Source organism: Xiphophorus couchianus, chromosome 4, assembly GCF_001444195.1.
Source record: "Xiphophorus couchianus chromosome 4, X_couchianus-1.0, whole genome shotgun sequence".
Lineage (NCBI taxonomy): Eukaryota > Metazoa > Chordata > Actinopteri > Cyprinodontiformes > Poeciliidae > Xiphophorus > Xiphophorus couchianus.
In genome coordinates this window covers 8,055,248-8,073,145 of record NC_040231.1, presented here as the reverse complement: position 1 = coordinate 8,073,145, position 17,898 = coordinate 8,055,248, and the positions used below count along the sequence as shown (strand labels likewise).

Below are 17,898 nucleotides of genomic sequence, written 5' to 3'. Positions count from 1 at the left end.
TAAAAACTGCAATAAAAGTGTGATCCATTCATGTTCATAATTTGTTTGATCGACTGATCTAAATAACTTACGACTTTTTGCAACAAGTATGTACATTTCAATGTCAGATCTTACTTTTTCTCTCATTCTTAGAGTTCCAGAAGTTCATCATAGAAAGTGTGTTGTGTTCATTATAAAAATGTAATATACTAAGATAAAAAATAAGATTTATATCCTTATTCTCTTTCTTGTGCTTTTTGTGAAAGGAGTTAGCCTCTAAAGGAGTCTTGTGATTTTTTAATAAAAGACAATTTGTTTTGTGTGTGGGGGGTCATTGGTTATTAATATCCAAAAATCAAATTGTGAATGATCAAATTGTAAATTTGATGGGATTCTTGGGATTGTCAGTTAACACATGACCCTCACATTTCATTTTCTGTATTTATCAAAGTTTGTCCCACTGAATGTGATCGCCTGACAAACCTGGTTAAATCTTTTTTTTTTTTTTGCAAAAGAGATATGACAAATAGAGCAACAGCAATGTTCACTCAAAAAGACCACAAAACAGAGTAGTATATTACCTTAAACATTAAACAAAATAAACATTTCGTCAGTTGGCCTTGAGTATTGATGTCTGATAAATTTGCTATTTCAAAGACAAGCTGCCATCTGGTAAAATGCAATAATTTTAAAAGTAAACTTTGAATCTTATTGCTAAAATTTCATGCGAAAAATTCCTCTATGCTGCTGATCATACTTTCATTTCAAGTTTTCAAGTTTCAGATTACAAAACCTATGTAAGACACTCATAAGCCTTTGTACAACTAGGTGTGAAGCAATACTTTAGAAGTGAATGGCTGAGTTCATAAAAACTCGGTCCAGGTGGCTAATAATTTAACCATGTGGAACCCCTTTATAAACCTGCAACCATCTTCATGAATTGCCTAGACTCTATTGCAAAGAATCCAAGTGCTTCTTTAAAAAATATATCATTAATAAAACTAATTTAGAATCAAGTGATCATAGGTTTTGGAGAAATTGAAATACATGGAAAGACAATTCATCAAGAGCTTGAGTTATGTTTATGAACTTCACTGTAACCGTGTACTGGCCCAGTTGTGACTTTAATTTTAGAAATTTGGTAAAGTATCTCAAATATTTTGAGATACTTTTCTCTTCAATAAGAACAGTGTAACAAAAACAACAGAAATCCAAGTTTCAGCAAGAGTCACAACATATGTGCACTGTCTGTTGGTTAAAATCTGCCACATTATACTCACGCAAAGAGCAGATCTTTCAAAGTAAGCCAAAATTGTTAATGTTAACCATGATATGACTGACAATAAGAATATGTGAATCACAGTTAGACACATGAATGAAACATATGCTGTGTAATGACAAATGAAGATTGGACGTAGGCAGAATCTGACATAATAAAGAAGATTATAAAAAAATTTACAACTGTAACTTTTTCTCCATTTTTTCATGCATATGGGTCTAGTTTTCATTAAAAAAAACTAGTCAAAGGATATTTTTCAAACCTATACTTCCCTTGGAGGACAAGGACAGATGGGAGGAAATGTAGGTTATTAAAAGAAATCAAAATAACCATCATCTTTTAATAACTAAGAATGCCAGACACACACATCTTTCATAGTGGGTGAGCTTTTAAGCACTTTGCAAGACAGGTAAATGAAACATGTGTGTTAAACCACTTTGGTGTGCTCACTAGGGTCAGCTCTACCATAAAAGAGAAGATATTACAAAGGGAACTAATGAAGACACTGATCAAAGTATGTAATGGTAATATGTAACAGGTGTTTCAGTCCCCTGCAATCCACCCCTGCACCGCCCTCCCACAGCCAACACCAGGCCATCCGTGAAACCTGAATGCATTTCACATGTGCTTTGATAGGAACAATGGACAAAACATATTTCAGTACTGTTCGACCTATGTTACGAGCAGTATGGTTCAGCTCTTGGGAGGGCATTCGCAGGTGATAGACAAAGGCAGCCACACTGCTGCTGCGTTTACGGTGCACTTTCATGATCTGTGGTAAATTGTAAAGGACTGACATAGCTGAAGCCCACACTGGCAGAAAAGCAGGCACCTGGATTTGAGATGCATGCAACGGCTGAAAGAAGGCTGGCAAGACTTTAGCTGGAGCCCGTTCAAAGCACGATTACTATTTTTACACATGGCTTAAGATGAAAGTAGAACTGCTTTTGATTTCAAAAAGTGTCGAACATATGGAGTTCATATTTAAAATGTATTTTAGAATTCTTATGGTATAATAATAATAATAATAATAATAATAATAATAATAACAATAAGATTATTATTATAAGTAAAATAATTATTACTGAAATAAATAATAACGATTATTATTATTTCACTTTTAGTTGAAGCCAAGACAAACATAAATAATCCAACGTAAACTTATAATAAACTAAAAAGCAGCTAAGCATGTAGACAGTAAAAACTACAATAAAACTACAATATCTGTGCTTTCAAAAATAGATAAAAGATGTGTGGCTCAGCTCAGTCATTGATAGAAAAGACAATAAATAAACAAATTAATTAATTAATTGTAAATAAATACATAAGTAATGTTTAATTACCCCTCTTCCCCCGTCGCTCATTTACCTTGACTCTCTCTTGACATTTTTCACCGGAAAACAATTCTCTTTAATAAATGCATATATAAAATAGTACGTATGGATCCCAAAGCAACACAATGACATGAAAATTGAAATTATTCTACAGTAATGTTCTTTTGTTTTTTATTTTAGAAGCGTATATAACCGTATCTAATATTTAACCGTTTCTGTACCTGCGCCGCACCTGCGCAGAGCGGTCTGATTCTACTTCCGCTGCAAGCACGCTGTCACTTATGGGATTTGTAGTTCTCAGGGCCGCGCTTTTAGAACCCCTGTTAAGAAATTTTGACCAGAACGCGTTTTACGCCGCGTGTCGGGACTAGATGACTTGCAAATATACAAAATCGACTTCTTTCTTATGTCAACAGTGTGTGAGACCGAAAAAATGTTGAAACGGTTTTTTTTCGTGCACTACAACAACCAACATCGCCCCTAATGAAAGCGAGGCAGTGTAAACACAACTCCAGGAACATGAAAAGATCGGGTGACAGTGAGGGGGAGAAGAGAAGAAAGGTATTGATAGCGTTTTTCTCCGTTCGGTCTGGCATATTTTTAAGCCCTGTCGCTGGTTGAATATCTAACGCTCCGTATGCGGTGCTGCTGGCTGCATTCTGGAGGCTAGAAAGCTGCGGATGTCAGCGCATACCTCACCTTGCCTGTTTCCTTTATTGTGTTTTTCCATTTTCCCCCTCTCAGTCTGCCACAATGAAGAATTACAGTCACATTGGAAGGGCGGTTTTATCAAGCAGATGAACTGCTGATGTGTAGCTTTAGGTTGCAGGAGCAGGTCTAGACTACACTCCATATTTATTAGAAAGACGACACGATGCGAATTAAAACAACACGCAATTATTTGAATATAGATTCACCTCAATTGCAATAAAGTTATATATATAAATACATAACTACAACAAAATCTGAAAACATTTGCATGTTATATTTGGATGTTACTCTCGTATGAATGGAATAGAGGGGGGAAAAAAGATGCTAATTGCACTACAATTAGCATCTTCAGCGCAAGAGCTAAAGCAAATAGTGAAGTTAGTCATCGGAGTATTTGGGATTTTGGTCAGCTGCCAGGTCAGCAACTTTAGGCTTTACTGCTGATGCGTTGGCTTCAGTATCAGTTTGATAGTGCAGGAGAAACTTGTTCATTCTCAAATAACAAATTACGACCTTTCCTGTTATATACTTAGAAATATTCACTCAATATGCCTTGTTATTCTGTCACTTTGCTGAAGTTACACCTGAATTTCCCCACTGTGGAAGAATAAAGGATATTTCTGTTCTATTAAATTTTCAAAGTTAGCTGTATGCCAACACAAAGAATTCCATCAAAAAGACTATTAAAATAAACTTTACTTTTAAACATAAAGTGTTTAGGTTCAAAAGTAAGACAGGTAAAGCAATTTAAATGCTGAAATTGTGGGATAATTTATGTTCTTCAGTTTATATTGTCAATGGATGAATGAATAATCTTTTGGACAGTTTGTCAGTTGAAGAAGTTTTTTCAGCCATTATTTTTGCATATGTTAACCCTAGCTGTAGCTAATGAAATACAAAAAGATAGCTACTGATGTTCTGGGTTTGTTTACATTTATATGATCAATTCTCAAAGGTGCAGGTCTCTATATAAAATAAAAAGCTGTTGGTGAAGGGACAGTCGGTTTTGAGGCATTTTGGAAGCCACAGACTTACCCACAGGGATATAACTAGTATTTGTATCAAGGTATTTTAGTTTTAGTTTTTGGGAATTCAGAACATTTTCCTTCATATTGTTTCTAGGATTTAAAGTCCTTTCCATGAGGAGAAAATGTCACTGTGACTGAATTTTTCTGTGGCTGCATATGCCATTTAGTCTGCTTAGGCTTGGCAAAACATACATATCAGGAACCAGTGGTGTGTTTAGTCAAAGTTATGTTACTGTGGAAATGCCTTTTCTGGTCCATACCTTCCTAGTGGAACTTCTGTGGGGAGACATTATTGTTGTTTGATGATTATTAAACAAACAATACCTAAAGAGTATTAGGATGAGACATGGGCCTTTATGAGATTGTTTGATAAAAGTGAGTGGAAATACTAAAGTTTTACTGCATCATGGAATTTACACTAAAAGTTTACTTAGAAACATAAAACATTATCTAACTGCTTTGACATAAAACAGAAAAGCCACAATGTAAGTATATATGTTACAGATCCACTATTGTTTTCCATGCCATAAATGTATTCTTATTTTGATCCTGCTTGGTAGACCAAATCAAAATATAGAATAAAAAGACGCTTTGCTTATTGCATAGATTATCATAGAGTAAGCAGAAGGCAAGAGAATGTTGTTGTAGGTTTTTTTCGGCCTGCTGAACTGTAGTGTGGCTTTACTCTCTATAGCAGGCTCAGAAAACTCTGGGACGGTTATTTGGTACTTTCTCTGCCATCCCATTATAAGGACTTTAAATTGTTAATCTGCAATGCCCTACAATTCTGGACTGTTGCACTTATAGTCTTGCTTCTTACTGTTTGTCTGTCTGTTCTCCTCCTGTCCTCCAACTTGGTGACTCTCTGCTGAGGCACATGTGTTTGGATCATGTTAGACAGCAGTGAAACTATGTAAGACGTGGTTCCTCCTGTTTATGAAAGCAGCCATGGCGGCCAGATGAGCGGCTCAGAGAAGGAACTCATTCCAGCTGGCCCTCCAGGCAGTCGGGAGGCACAGACCTAATGGCTTAGCTTCCTTTCTCTTTAGATAAATAAAAGATTATATAAAAGCCAATGTAATTGCAAAATTACTTTATTGTAGTAAAGCAGCCAAAGAAAGAACTGCATGCAGTTTTAACCAGGTTTCATCGTATCTGTTGTTTCGTAATGACACAGTTAAGAGCAACTTTAGATATTATCTGTTTTTTTTTTTTTTTAATTAAATCTGTCTGCTGTTCCATTCTGAAAAGGATTAGAGACTATTTTAATGGGTCCTTGTTTATTTAAAGAAACCAACCCTCAGCAAGGTAGTTATGGTTACTTAATTCTTCACATTTTCTAAAAAATTTTTGGCAGTTTGTTTTCTTGATAATTTATGAAAAAAGTCAAAACAGAATGTGATATGACAGGTTTTGTTGGTCGACTGAGTAAACATGTAGACTATTTGATATAATTCAGAAGTTTTTTGTTTTCTTTTCCTAGAGCTCTTCAAAGTATCAATTTGCAATAATCATCACAACGACGAAGGGCTGCTTGAATGCAATATTGGGTGGGTTATGATATTTATATCAGGGCTGAAACGATTAAATGCATCAATCGTAATGAATTGATTATTAAAATAATTGTCAACTAATTTAGCTACTGATTATTTAACAGGCGTACACAGATTTTTAAAAAAAAATACCATTTGCTGAAAGAACAATGTCAGATCTGTAACTAAATCAAAACAGCTAAAAAGTATACATGTAGCAGCATTTAAGATAAAAAAGTTTGCATCAGTGAATATGTTCTACCAAGAACTCCTCAAGAGGCAGGTTTCATATTTTAATGTATTTAAAATATTGTACAGAAAGGTTTAAGTGGTTAAATGAAAAATCTTCTGAATTGCAACATTTCTTTTTATTTGCTCAATCAATTAATTTTTAAAATAATCAATTAAGAAAATAATTTCTAGTTGCAGCCCCAATTTATATTGTATTTAGCTATAGTATTTCAGGTTGCAGTTATTGCTGTGTTTTGTCATAGAAGCCTAATGTAGAGTTCAGTCAACAAGATGCTAAAGGGAAAGAGTAGAGTGTGGTAAATGTGAGGTGATTGCAATTGATATTGTCATTGCTGTATTTAAAGATATCACAATTTCATGTTTTCCAAATGATATGCAGCCCTGGTTTTGACCTGAAAGGGGTAATATTTCTTTTACATTATCGCTGCAGCCCCCTACTCCCCTCCCACCACCGTAACGATTCCATTTGCCTTGTAAAGGGCTTTAAAACATTTCATTATGTTCTATCAGTTTCGTCATCACAGGATGAGTTTCCACTTATGCCTCGGCAAGTGAGAAAACAGCTCTGACCTCGTCCCTTAACCCAATGTTCTTTGATGCAAACTCACCGTATCAGTGTTCTTTGATGTAAGCTCCCCATTTGTACAGTGATGACAAGTATGAAGTGTTGGGTCGAAACAGGAAGCTTGTGCGTGTGTATGTGTGTGAGAGCAGCCGGCTAAGTAATGATCACACGGGGTCACCAGATGTTGTGAGGTCCTGGGCTCAGCCCCAGCCATTGCTTAGATCAGCCTCATTGGTTTGCTCTAGTTGTGGCACCTTGTGCAAGCTGTTTAGGGTATTTAATTTCTAAACACTCATTAAAATGGTTTGTGTTTCCCTTGGTGCCCCTGTTAAATTAACAGCTACTGAGGTAAAAGCTGATTATGTAGCCACACATCCGGACATGGTTAATCAATTCTCTCCTACAAAATGTTAGCTGATGAATTAGTGTAAAGGAAACGATTTATGGCAACTAATGCCAATGTCCTGTCGTGTCAAGGCTGATGTTTTAGCAAGAGAGGGTGTCAGATTTAGCACATTCAGCAGCTTCACGCTCTGGCAGCCATCTTTTCTCCCTCAAAACCTAAACTGCATGCTGCTTCCTCTATTAATGAGCCAGTAATGGAGAAATAGTGTAAGGTACTGACATAAAACATGGGTATGTGTACCTGAGGCTGGGTAGCACATAAGCTCCTGTGGAGCCAGATTTACACCTAGGCTCTGTGTAGAATGGTGATGGTGGAACACTTGGCATGGGGGCTCTCAGAGCTTCATCAGACCCCCGCTGGTTGGACTGTATTAAAGCCGGTGCTTAGAAAAATACGGCTGTGGCAGATAATGATACTATTACACTAATGGAGTTGGCAAATGAAGGAGAACCCAGATGCCCTGCTTTATTACCAGAGGGGGTCATTTCCTCGCTGCATTCCTAATGGCCTGAGCACACAGTATTGATCAGGCTATCATGCTGCTAATCCTCTACAGAATTACTTATCGCTGCCTAGGTGTCGATCCGCCACATGCCCTGTGCTGGCCTAGTCACTGGGCGGCTGCTATTCGTCCAGTGGGGACCCACCGGGCCACTCACCCAAACATGATTTAGGGCCGAGCAGGGATGGCGCCTGGGAGGTCTTCAACTCTAGGCAGGTACGTTTTGTAAAAAAGAAGGGAGGTAAATGAAAGTAACAGCTTTCATTTAATTAAGGAGCAGTCAGTGATGCAGTTCCCTTCTCTTTATGGCCTTGCTGGCCGCTGCAGAGCAGAAGAAGCTCTGTAGTTGGGTGTTGTTTTCCTGTGTTGTACTGTAAATTAGAAACAGGCAGCTCTCTTGCTATTATCAGCAGCAGAAAGTAATGATCACTGAGGTTAATTTGATATCCAGCTGCTCCTCTATGCTTTGTTTCTATGTTCATTATTTGCTTACACCATAAAGCCAAAGAAAATATTTTTTAAATTATTCATGGTATGCATCATTTCAACATGACAAGAAATGATATTCTCTGAGATGGTCATTAGTATAAATGAATTGGGGGTCAGGACTCTTTGCCCAGGGCTTGTGACTTGCTATATTATTGGTCCCTTTACTGGGCCTCTGCGTGCATTATCATCCCCAGGACACTGAAAGTGTGGCATCCCTGCACATACACACCCTTTTATTCACCTCTGGCCTTGACTAATCAAAGAGTTTACCTTAAGGGGTGCATTTGCACTGTTAGTTAGCATTAGTCCCGTAGCCATAAAGAAGTATTTATACATTTCCATCTGAAACAACCTGTCGTAGCAAGGGAAACGAGCTATTGATCCAGATATTTAGTCATTTCTTTCTGTGTGTGCCATCAATATTGTACAAACATCCATCCATGTGTCCATGTGAGAGTTGACCCTGGCCCTTGCCTCCATTTTTGCTCCCATTGGAGCTCAATGATATACTATTATGAAAAGTAAAATCAATGAATGCATATGAAATTTTGGTGTGTAATATAGTGCTGGCCCAGGGCCCCAGGTCTTTCTATTGATCGGCCGTGTGAGTGTTAGAGGGGGCTGATTAGTCTGCTGGTGAGCTTTTCATCTACATGTCTTTACCTTGTCTTGGTTGTTTGATCTGTGCTCATATATCTGGATTGACATTTTTACACATCAGTTTGGGTAGTCAAACCATTCTTGAAATGAAATCAGTCATTCAGACATTAAAAGCACCACAAAACTTCTGATTCCATTAAGCTAATGGAACAAGAAATTAATTTATACTAACAGTATGGATACTCGTAAGGGCTTTAAATGTTGTGAATTTGGAACATTCACAACATATTCATCAGCCTAGTAATCAGCCTCCCCTGTATAGAGTTAAGGTTTTGGAATGACTCAACCAAATGTTGAATTCAATATGGAAAGAGTCTTAATTTTTCTGCTCTATATTTTTTCAATTTCTGGAAATAGGATGTGATAGGTAGACATCTTACTATCAAAAGTACTTTGAATACTTACATATAATAACTATAATAATTGGATTGTTATGTTTTACAACATAAACATTTCATATTCTAAATTTAAAATGCAACACGCATTGCGTGTTGTAATTCTGTTTTTTATTAGGAACAGAAAAACACGAGACTTGTATTGAGTTGTTTGGTTGCCGTTTCTCTTTGTAGTTCTTATACTCGTTTTACTTTGCTAGTCTGTTTCCTTTTGTGCACAGTGCTCCTCTCACTTCTTGTTACTATTTTTCTGAGGTTCTTTGTCATCTTTAGGGTTTGTATTTGGTTTTCTGGTTCTCTGGGTTAATTTCCAGAGAGCCATTTAGTACTGCTACATTTCCTAGATACCTCTGTCTTCAGCTCTTTTCACTCAGTAATTATTCTCATTTGGTCTTTATCCTAGTAATCAGCCTCCCCTGTATAGAGTTAAGGTTTTGGAATGACTCAACCAAAGTTCCAACTTGAATCTGTTGTAGAATCTGTGGGTGGGGCTAAAGGGTGATAGTAGGGAGGCCTGTGAACCTCAATGACTTTGAGGTCATTACAAAATATAAACACGCAGAATTGGGTTACCCACTTTGAGGTGGACGTTGTTGCTATGATGCCAAAATTAATAAGTAATTATACATTAATAAATTAACAATTATAAAAATAATGACATGTCAGTTTCAAAACTGATAGTAATGTTTTTGTTTTGTTTTTTTCGAGAGGTGCCCATCTATTTACACAAACCTCTTGGTTAAAGTAAAATCGTTTCAAATTTATATCTGCCAGATGTTTGGCTAATTATTGGCTTAGCTGTTACACTTGCTGTTTCCTTTTATTCTTTACAATTTCCTCCTGTAGCAAACCTTTCATGCCTCTGGCCCTTGAACTTGTTCAGTTTAGCTTCCTTTCTTTGCTGAAGACTTTAAGAAAGTTTTTTGCATCCATCCAGGTGGATAGCTGAGTTTGTGGGCATCATGTACCTCAAAATGTATTGTTTCCTACTGTGGATTTTATCCCACAAGTTGTTATCCTAAACATTTTAGCACCACCATTTCCTAAAGACTTGGGCTTTACTGAACAGAATTATATACCTGGCTATATTGTAGAAATGGTGTTTAAGGTGTTTAAAGGAACACAACAAGCTTTAGGTGTTTACCTAGCAAAAAGTTTACCAACCTAACTAAATTTAGTTAAAGTAAATTTTTGTTTACAGATACTACGATGCATAAATTAGGATAATCTTTTAAATCCTCAATTTCAAAACTCCAAGATATATCAAGGAATCTGTAGTTTGTTGTCCTCTCTTATGTGTCACAGTCTTAGGGAAGAAATCTTAATTAGTCATGACTTTTTGCTGCATCTCTAGTAAAATCTCAGAATAACGCAGATCTTTTTTTCTTACTATGAGTCAGCCTGGTGCTAGCCTATCCCTCAACCAGACCAGGCTGCTTTTTTCCAACTAAAGGTGCATGTAACCAATAAAATGTGGTTAATCATAATGCAACAACTGGTCTTTTTTTGCTGTGACATCTTAGAATTGATTAGCCTGGAAAAAAAAAAACATCCCCTTATTCTATGCTTTGCTTTGTACAGTTTCTGGACCCTCGACTGTTGAGAAACAATTGCGTAGAGTCTGTTGAAGTTTTCAATTTTACTCAATTGCTAACATTTGGCTATGAGTGGGGAAATATCTTCACCAAACCCTTCTTTCCAATTGTATTTGTTAGTATTGCCAGGTAGTTGTTTTACAAGGTTGTAGAAGCTTTAACATGGCTAGTTCAAATCGCCTCTAAAGCCTTATGTGTCTGACTGCTCCTAAAAAGCACTGAGACATTACCCACAGATGGCAACGTATTTGCAAACAAGGCAGGAGTATTTATCATGCAAACCGACTGTCCAGTTCAGCTGTTCAGTTCTATGAGGTGACTTCCAATGTGACCTGTTCAAGTAGGGTTCATTTGTCATGCATGTGTCCTTTCACTAGAGAGACATAATAATCAGTTCAATCAATACATTGTGGTTGCTTATTGGACATGTACTGAATAAACATGGAAATGACCTGCTCACCTCACACACAGAGGCTAAATTCTCTGAGGGCCCTATTAGCCACTCAAAGCTATGATTCAAGGAAGTTTTTTCTCCATTCAAAATATGCCAGTTTTGCTCATGAAAGGATTCCTCTGGAAGAGCTCTCATTGCTGTTTATTTGTGTAGTGTATTTCCCTTTGTAATGACTCACCTTTCTAATAAAGTAAGAATGCCTGCTGTTATCATCTGGTTTCAATGGAGAGTTTGCAAGCCTTCATTCACAAAACCTGTGGGGGGCAGGTTCACAAGGTGCTGTAAATACAACCTGTTAATTTGTACATCATAAGTTTTTTTTCCATAAATGTGAGCTGTGAAAGTGAGTTCAAATTTCTGCCACACGTCTCTGTTAGCCAAAAGACAGGGTTTGGCATTGCTCTCAAAGTGCCTTGCAAATATATTCATTCCCCTGGAACTTTTTTTATATTGTACCAGATTATAAAATGACTTAATTGTATTTTATTGAGGATTTATGTGATAAATCAAATGAATGTTGTGTATAATGGTGAAATGGGGGATGGTTTTCAAAAGGCTTTCATGTAGAAAGTGAAACACTTGACAGGGAAAGTGGGCATTTATATTTGTTCGGCACAGTTTACTCAGGTACCCCTAAATTAAGTCCAGTGTAACCATTTGCATAAAAAAAACTGTAAATCATGTTCATCTCTGTGTGTTTTAGTCTCTGTAAAGGAACAGCATCTACTCTGTGAAGGCCTCCCAAGTTTTTTTTAGAGAACATTAGTTACCTAGAAGCATCATGAAGGTCAAGGGACAGCCAATGCAGATTAGGACATAACTACTTCACAGATCAATACCATTAAACCATCCATCCTTTTCCACTATTCACTATTTTATCTTGGTCTATACTTACAATCCTTGTAAAATGTATTGAAATTTGTGCCTGTAATCTGACAAAATGCAAAAATGTTTAAAGGTGTGAGTAGTTTCTCATAGCACTTTTTGTCTGCCTTATGGTACAGACTTTCACATATAAAATGTTAACTACTTTCTAATTTTGCAAGTAATTATTATAGTGGAAAAAAAACAAGCTTCCAAGAAACTTCCAGTGTTGTTTATTTTTTCTGGATTTTTTTGGACCTTTGTGTATTGCTAATTTCAGAATCTACTCTGATGTAAGTCTTTGAGAGGTGTCTGCTCACTTCAGGTGGTCTGTTCATGTCTCAGTGATTTCTTCTCGGAGCCCCCCGTGTGTTTTTTTCTTCATCAGTCTAACTTTTTCTTGCATATGCGAAAGAGCCAACGACAGTTTGACTGGCATGCTGTCAGACAGGTGATGCCTTTCCAGTGGTGGAGCATCAGCCCTTTCCTGAGAGCTTGTATGCGCAAGAGTGTGTAGAAAAAGTGGGGGTATTGTCAGGACGGGACCGGCACACTTTGCATGTTCTCCTCGAGACAGGTGCTTCTGGGCGAGCATTGGTGCATGACAGTTGCCTTTCATCGCTGTCTTCTCTACACTTAACCCCTGACCAGCTCTCCCTTCTTCCACTTGCTCGTCGTCTTCTGTGCCTTCTTCTTCCCTGCCATTTTTCTCCATGTCTGACCTCTTATCCCGACGCTTCCCTCTGCCATCCTAAGTGATGGACTGGGAGGCAGCTCGCATTTTGTATATGTTGGTGAGGAGGTACAGCAGGCTTGTCACAAGCCTAATGCTGTCAGGCCTCGGAAAATTCAGCTGTCTAGACCAAGCTGCACAAACACACTCTCATTTCCACCCGCCTTTACACCCTCACTTTTTGTTCAGTAGTCCGTAATTCCATCCACAGGCGCTGTCAAGCACTTGATCAAACGTGCATAAAGAAAGGAGCCCCTTGGCTGATTCCCATCCCCTCTCTTCCTATCATAATGTAGGCAGATTTTCCCTCCTCTGCCTGTTTCTTCAGCACTGTTTATTCAGATGAGCCTGTCTGGGGGGCAGCAGGTCACATCCACTTGCCTGGCTAAAAAGATCCTGAATTGAGGGCTGTCTCCTGTGAGATGAAGAGAGAAAAAACACAAGCAGGGGTTAGGCAGGGCTGCGGAGCGGTCATGTCAGGTCTGTTTTTGGACTGCTTGGTTGTGTGTGTGTGTGTTTCATTGCGTGTGTGTGTATGAATGCCATAGCGGAGTAAGGGTTATGGAGTTTGAGGGTTCACTTGTCAACCCTTGTGTCATGCTTGCCCTGGCCTTGCTGTGTAGAGGGCATCCACTGTCATTTGTTTCAAGACTGTTTGAAGTGGAGTGAGCCACAGAAGCATAAAAACTAGTCAGGAGTTTGTGAGCTCTCAGGTGCCCCGATGTACCACGTAGTCATTTAAAAGTGCAAATATCTGCTGGAAAAAGTGACACCAAAGTTTGACTTTTATCATGGATGCACACTTACCACCTTCTTTATATGACACACCTGTTCAGCTGCTGCTTAACACTAGCTGGAGCCAATCACCTGGTAGCAGCTCAATGCATTTAGAGATCTGTAGAAGATGACTTGATGAAGTTCAAACAAAGCATGAAAATGGGGAAGAAACTTGGCGTGGCAAGTGACTGAACATGGCATGATTGCTAGTACCAGACGGGCTGGTTGGAATATTTTAAAAACTGCTGATCTACTTGGATTTTCAAAAATAACAATCTCTTGGATTCTCACCGAAAAGGGAGAAAATAGCTAGTCAGAGACAATTAACACTTGTTACAACCAAAATCTAAAAAAACATCCTTGAATGCACAAAAAAAAGAGAAATCTAAAAAAGATACCTAATCAAATGAGGGTCATTCAGACAGTAGATCATAATTTGGGGTTTCACTGGAGATGGGCTTCATCCCTCCATAAATAACCCATCAAGATTAAGCGGGCATGAACAGTGAACTGATGAAAGGATGTTTGTTTTATACTACAATTTTATCTGTAGTCAATATCTTTGAGGAATCTTTCGGAAAGCTTGTTGAATATTTCCTATTAGTTTTAAGAGTTCAGGCAGTTTTGACAAGAAATGGATCAGATTTACAGCTGACAGGGGGCACCTAATAACTGGTCTGTATACACCCCATCTTAACTGTGTTTATTGAAGCAAAATATTTTTCATTGTTTTCTGTTATGAAAAGTTAATGTGTTGATTTCTGTTGTAGTTCTTGTGCTTCATCGTGTGGATTAAAGTCATTCTCGAGGCCAGTTATAGAGAAATACACCCTAAGCTTCTGGTTTTCTTATACCTATTCTAAACTTCCAAGCTTTTTGAAGTTTTTTTTCCCCCAGTGTGTGTGATCTGCGTTTGTGTTTGCCATTGCAGGTTTGTATGCGTCTTTCATGTGACATACTTCTCCTACATTCTTCCCACCATAAGGGAAAAAAAAAACAAAACCAAAAAACCCCCAAATGGTTAAGACCCCTTAACTTGTTGTTTGAGTGTCAGTGAAGACAGGAGTGCCAGGCATGCTGTGAGCTTAATCCAACAACAGCCTGTCTGCCACACTGTTGAGGTGCTATCGGCGAGCGAGTGGACCCCTTCGTCGCAGCTATTGTCATATACACGGGGCATTGTCACTTATGAGATGGACTCATGTAAATGTGATGACAGGCTAGTGTCTCAGCTGACTGACAGCGCAGAGGGATTGGGGTAATCTGAGTGACTGATTTGAGGCGTGCGCCGACTCGCCTGTCCCCGTAACTCCTAAGAAATAGACAGCTTGAGCAGAGTTATCTGTGTTTGTAAGTCCTTCTGCTGCACTGGGATGACAATGGGGATTAGTGCCAAGGTTCTTTAAACTGTTTTATTTTTTTATTTTACTTTTGGGAGGAGGGTAGGGGGGGCCTTATCGGTGTCTTGGCAGGATGCTGCCGCAGCCAGCTTTTCTTGACTGTCAATTAAAGAGGGGATCATTAACTTCAAGGGTATAAATGTTCTAACACTGGTATTACGTTGGGAAGCTAAGTCGCTGACAGATGTTCTAACTTTAATTCTCCACTTGTTTTTTTGTCCTTTAATTAATTTATGTATCACTATTTGGGTTTTAAATATTTTTTCCTCCTGTCTGCTCTTTGTTAGACTGTAATCTCAGTTACCACGCTAGTCGCAAAGACGATTGGGCTTTGTCACTCGCCTGTGTTTCTCATAGGGTTCAATCAGCTAATGCATTCAATATCATCCAAACTGAAAGGTAAACAGTATAAAATGTGTTCCTCCACCGCCTCAGTGCAGCCTGAAGGCATTGGGCGGATGGAGCACAGCATGCACGCCTCTACTTCCCCAGGCTTTTCAGGGGGACCCATTCACCTGGAATGGTGCTTGATGAAAACAAAACGAGCTCAGCTTGTATCTCTGTACACTCATGGTTGTTCGGAAGGTAAACAATAGTAGCGTGCTACTTTGGGGTTTTGCCTTTGCAAGCTTTAGTTGGCGGTTGTGAAGTATCTGTGTGACAGCTGCGGTTTAGGTTCTCAGGCACAGAGCTGCGGCGGGACACTATAAGGAAGGTGTATGCTGATGGTAGCTACATGGAGAACGAAGGGAAACCAGAGGTGGAGAGACGTTAAGGGGAGTAGGAGAGAGACAGCCGACAGACTGCTAATGGGCAAAGTCTCTTCATCCACCGCCACTGCCATCACCGCTGCCACCCCGCTCTTTTATGACAGCTCTTTTTCTTTGTTCTACCCGTCGGCCCACTCTCTGCTGGGGATTCGTGACAAGTTTTCGCCGGCTGATCAAACGTTACGGTGACACCTGATTAGGATATAGCGCATGTTTACAGTTGTGCATGGCGAGGACACCCCCTCCATCTTTTTCCAGACAACAAGGGAGACTTCACCTTGACTAATTAAATTTGCACCTGCAACACCAGCTGTGACAGGCACTATAGGGCTGCATTTATTTATGTCACTCTATACATACTTCCTGTGACGTTTACGGAGGCTGAGTTTTCACAAGTTCGTCTGTTTGCTGTCAGCGTGGGTTTCTCCGACGATCGTCTTCATTGTGTCTATGTCTTTTGGGATGTTGGAGATGTGGGGGTGGATTGGTCCTCTGCCATCCTGGCAGGTGATTGCACCGGAAGTTGTGGTACCAGGAAATCCTGAAGTGTAATGTGATGGCTTTACTTCACAGTTACTTGTGTATTGAGCCAAAATGATCTAATTGTTGTCAGACTTTGTGATGTTTCGGTTTGAATTTTACCTAGTTTTGAAACTATAATATATGGTGACAAATTTACTTGGAAAAGGTCCAAGTAAATTTGAAAATGACTTTTTTCAAAGTTGAATGCAATGTTGTAAAGATCTCGGTGTTTAAATTATACAAATTTCATGTTCCTGGTTCAGTCTGTGTATATTCAGTCATGCATTAATGCGCATACACACTGCGTTTGTGCTCGTACATGATCTGCCTTTCAGAATGTGCATGTATCTATCTAAATCAGTGTTAAGAATGTAAAAGGCCACAGCAGAAGCGAGCAGGACATCAGTCACCCGGCAGCAGAAGACAGGACCCTGATAATTTGTGACTCTACCCCCTATCTCAGCCTCCACTCTGCCTCCCCAGCCTCAAATTGACCAAGCTCGACTGCTGGTCATGCTGTATTACATGGGTTAGATGAAGTAATTATTTCTAGGCCACTGACTACAAGCAAGATTAATAGTTTTTGAAACGGCCATAATGGAGGGCTGACCTGCCGTGACATAAGCATTATTTCAAGCTCACCTCCACTCCCATCCCTCTCACCTCTGGGTACCAGCAGAGTGTGATTTATACCTGGGCTAATGAGGGAAGGGGACCTAGGAGCTTGGGGCCGCTGGCCTACCATTGCAGTGTTACCGGCTCTCTTAGACAACTGCACTGCTCAGACAACATGGTCACCTCAACGTAGGTGACTGATTGCTTGCTTGATTGACTCTTTGGATTGGATATAATTAAGCTAACCATTTTAATTATAAATAAATCTATACATTATGTTGACTGTTTAATTGAGACTTGAGTGACATATGCTTTTCTTTGGAGTGGATAGTTTGCTTGTATATAGGCATCTCATTAAATGACAAATTACTGAAAAATGTTTTTTTCAAAAAGCAATGACATATTTGATGATCACACCATATAGCTTTAAAAAGACAAATGTAGGTTTTCAAAATGTAGAGTAATACATAACATCAGTGAAAGCAGGAATTTTAAAACCAGTGTCAACCTACTAAACAAATTTCCATGTACTGTACAGTAAATGCACTCAATACCTTATGTTATCTCTCAGCTTTTCAGTGTCATTGTACGGTGGTAGTGTGGTACTGCTGAGAGTCTAAGGAACCCTTTGGGCCTTCAGTTAATCTGCAATGTTCAGTCTAGTGTCTTTCTTCATAGCAGTTTTCGGGCCATTCAACCACAGTAATATCATGGTTATTAAACCAGGTTGCCATATCTTTGTCAGAATGGGCGACAGACAAATCCTGGTGAGAGAATGAACTCAGCATATATCCACAAATCTTGTCAGTATGTCCTGGTAGATCGCTATATTGACTTTAAACACAGTGGAGCAACATCAGCAGACATGGCTCGGAACCTCTCCCCCCCACCGGAAAAAAAAAGACTGTGAAAACTTTATGCTGAACACAAAAACCTTGGATTTTGTTGCCTCTCCGATCTTCCCTCAGACTCTGTTACCTTGATTTCCGAATGAGATGCAAAAACTTACTTTCATCTGAAAGAGAACTTTGGACCA

At 38.9% G+C, this 17,898-nt stretch overlaps 1 protein-coding gene across 4 annotated transcripts in view; it reads left to right on the top strand.

Annotated features, from left to right (window-relative positions):
* The first annotated feature begins 2,907 nt into the window (after nucleotides 1-2,907).
* fto (FTO alpha-ketoglutarate dependent dioxygenase) overlaps nucleotides 2,908-17,898 on the top strand; it is a 143,607-nt gene continuing 128,616 nt past the window's right edge. For 2 of the 4 annotated variants that reach the window (XM_028014485.1, XM_028014487.1), the window contains exon 1: nucleotides 2,908-3,153. In XM_028014485.1, coding sequence (XP_027870286.1) covers nucleotides 3,076-3,153 — 78 coding nt within the window. In that variant the 5' untranslated portion in view covers nucleotides 2,908-3,075. The remainder of the gene's footprint in view (nucleotides 3,154-17,898) is intronic. The other 2 variants (XM_028014486.1, XM_028014484.1) reach the window with 2 other exon arrangements.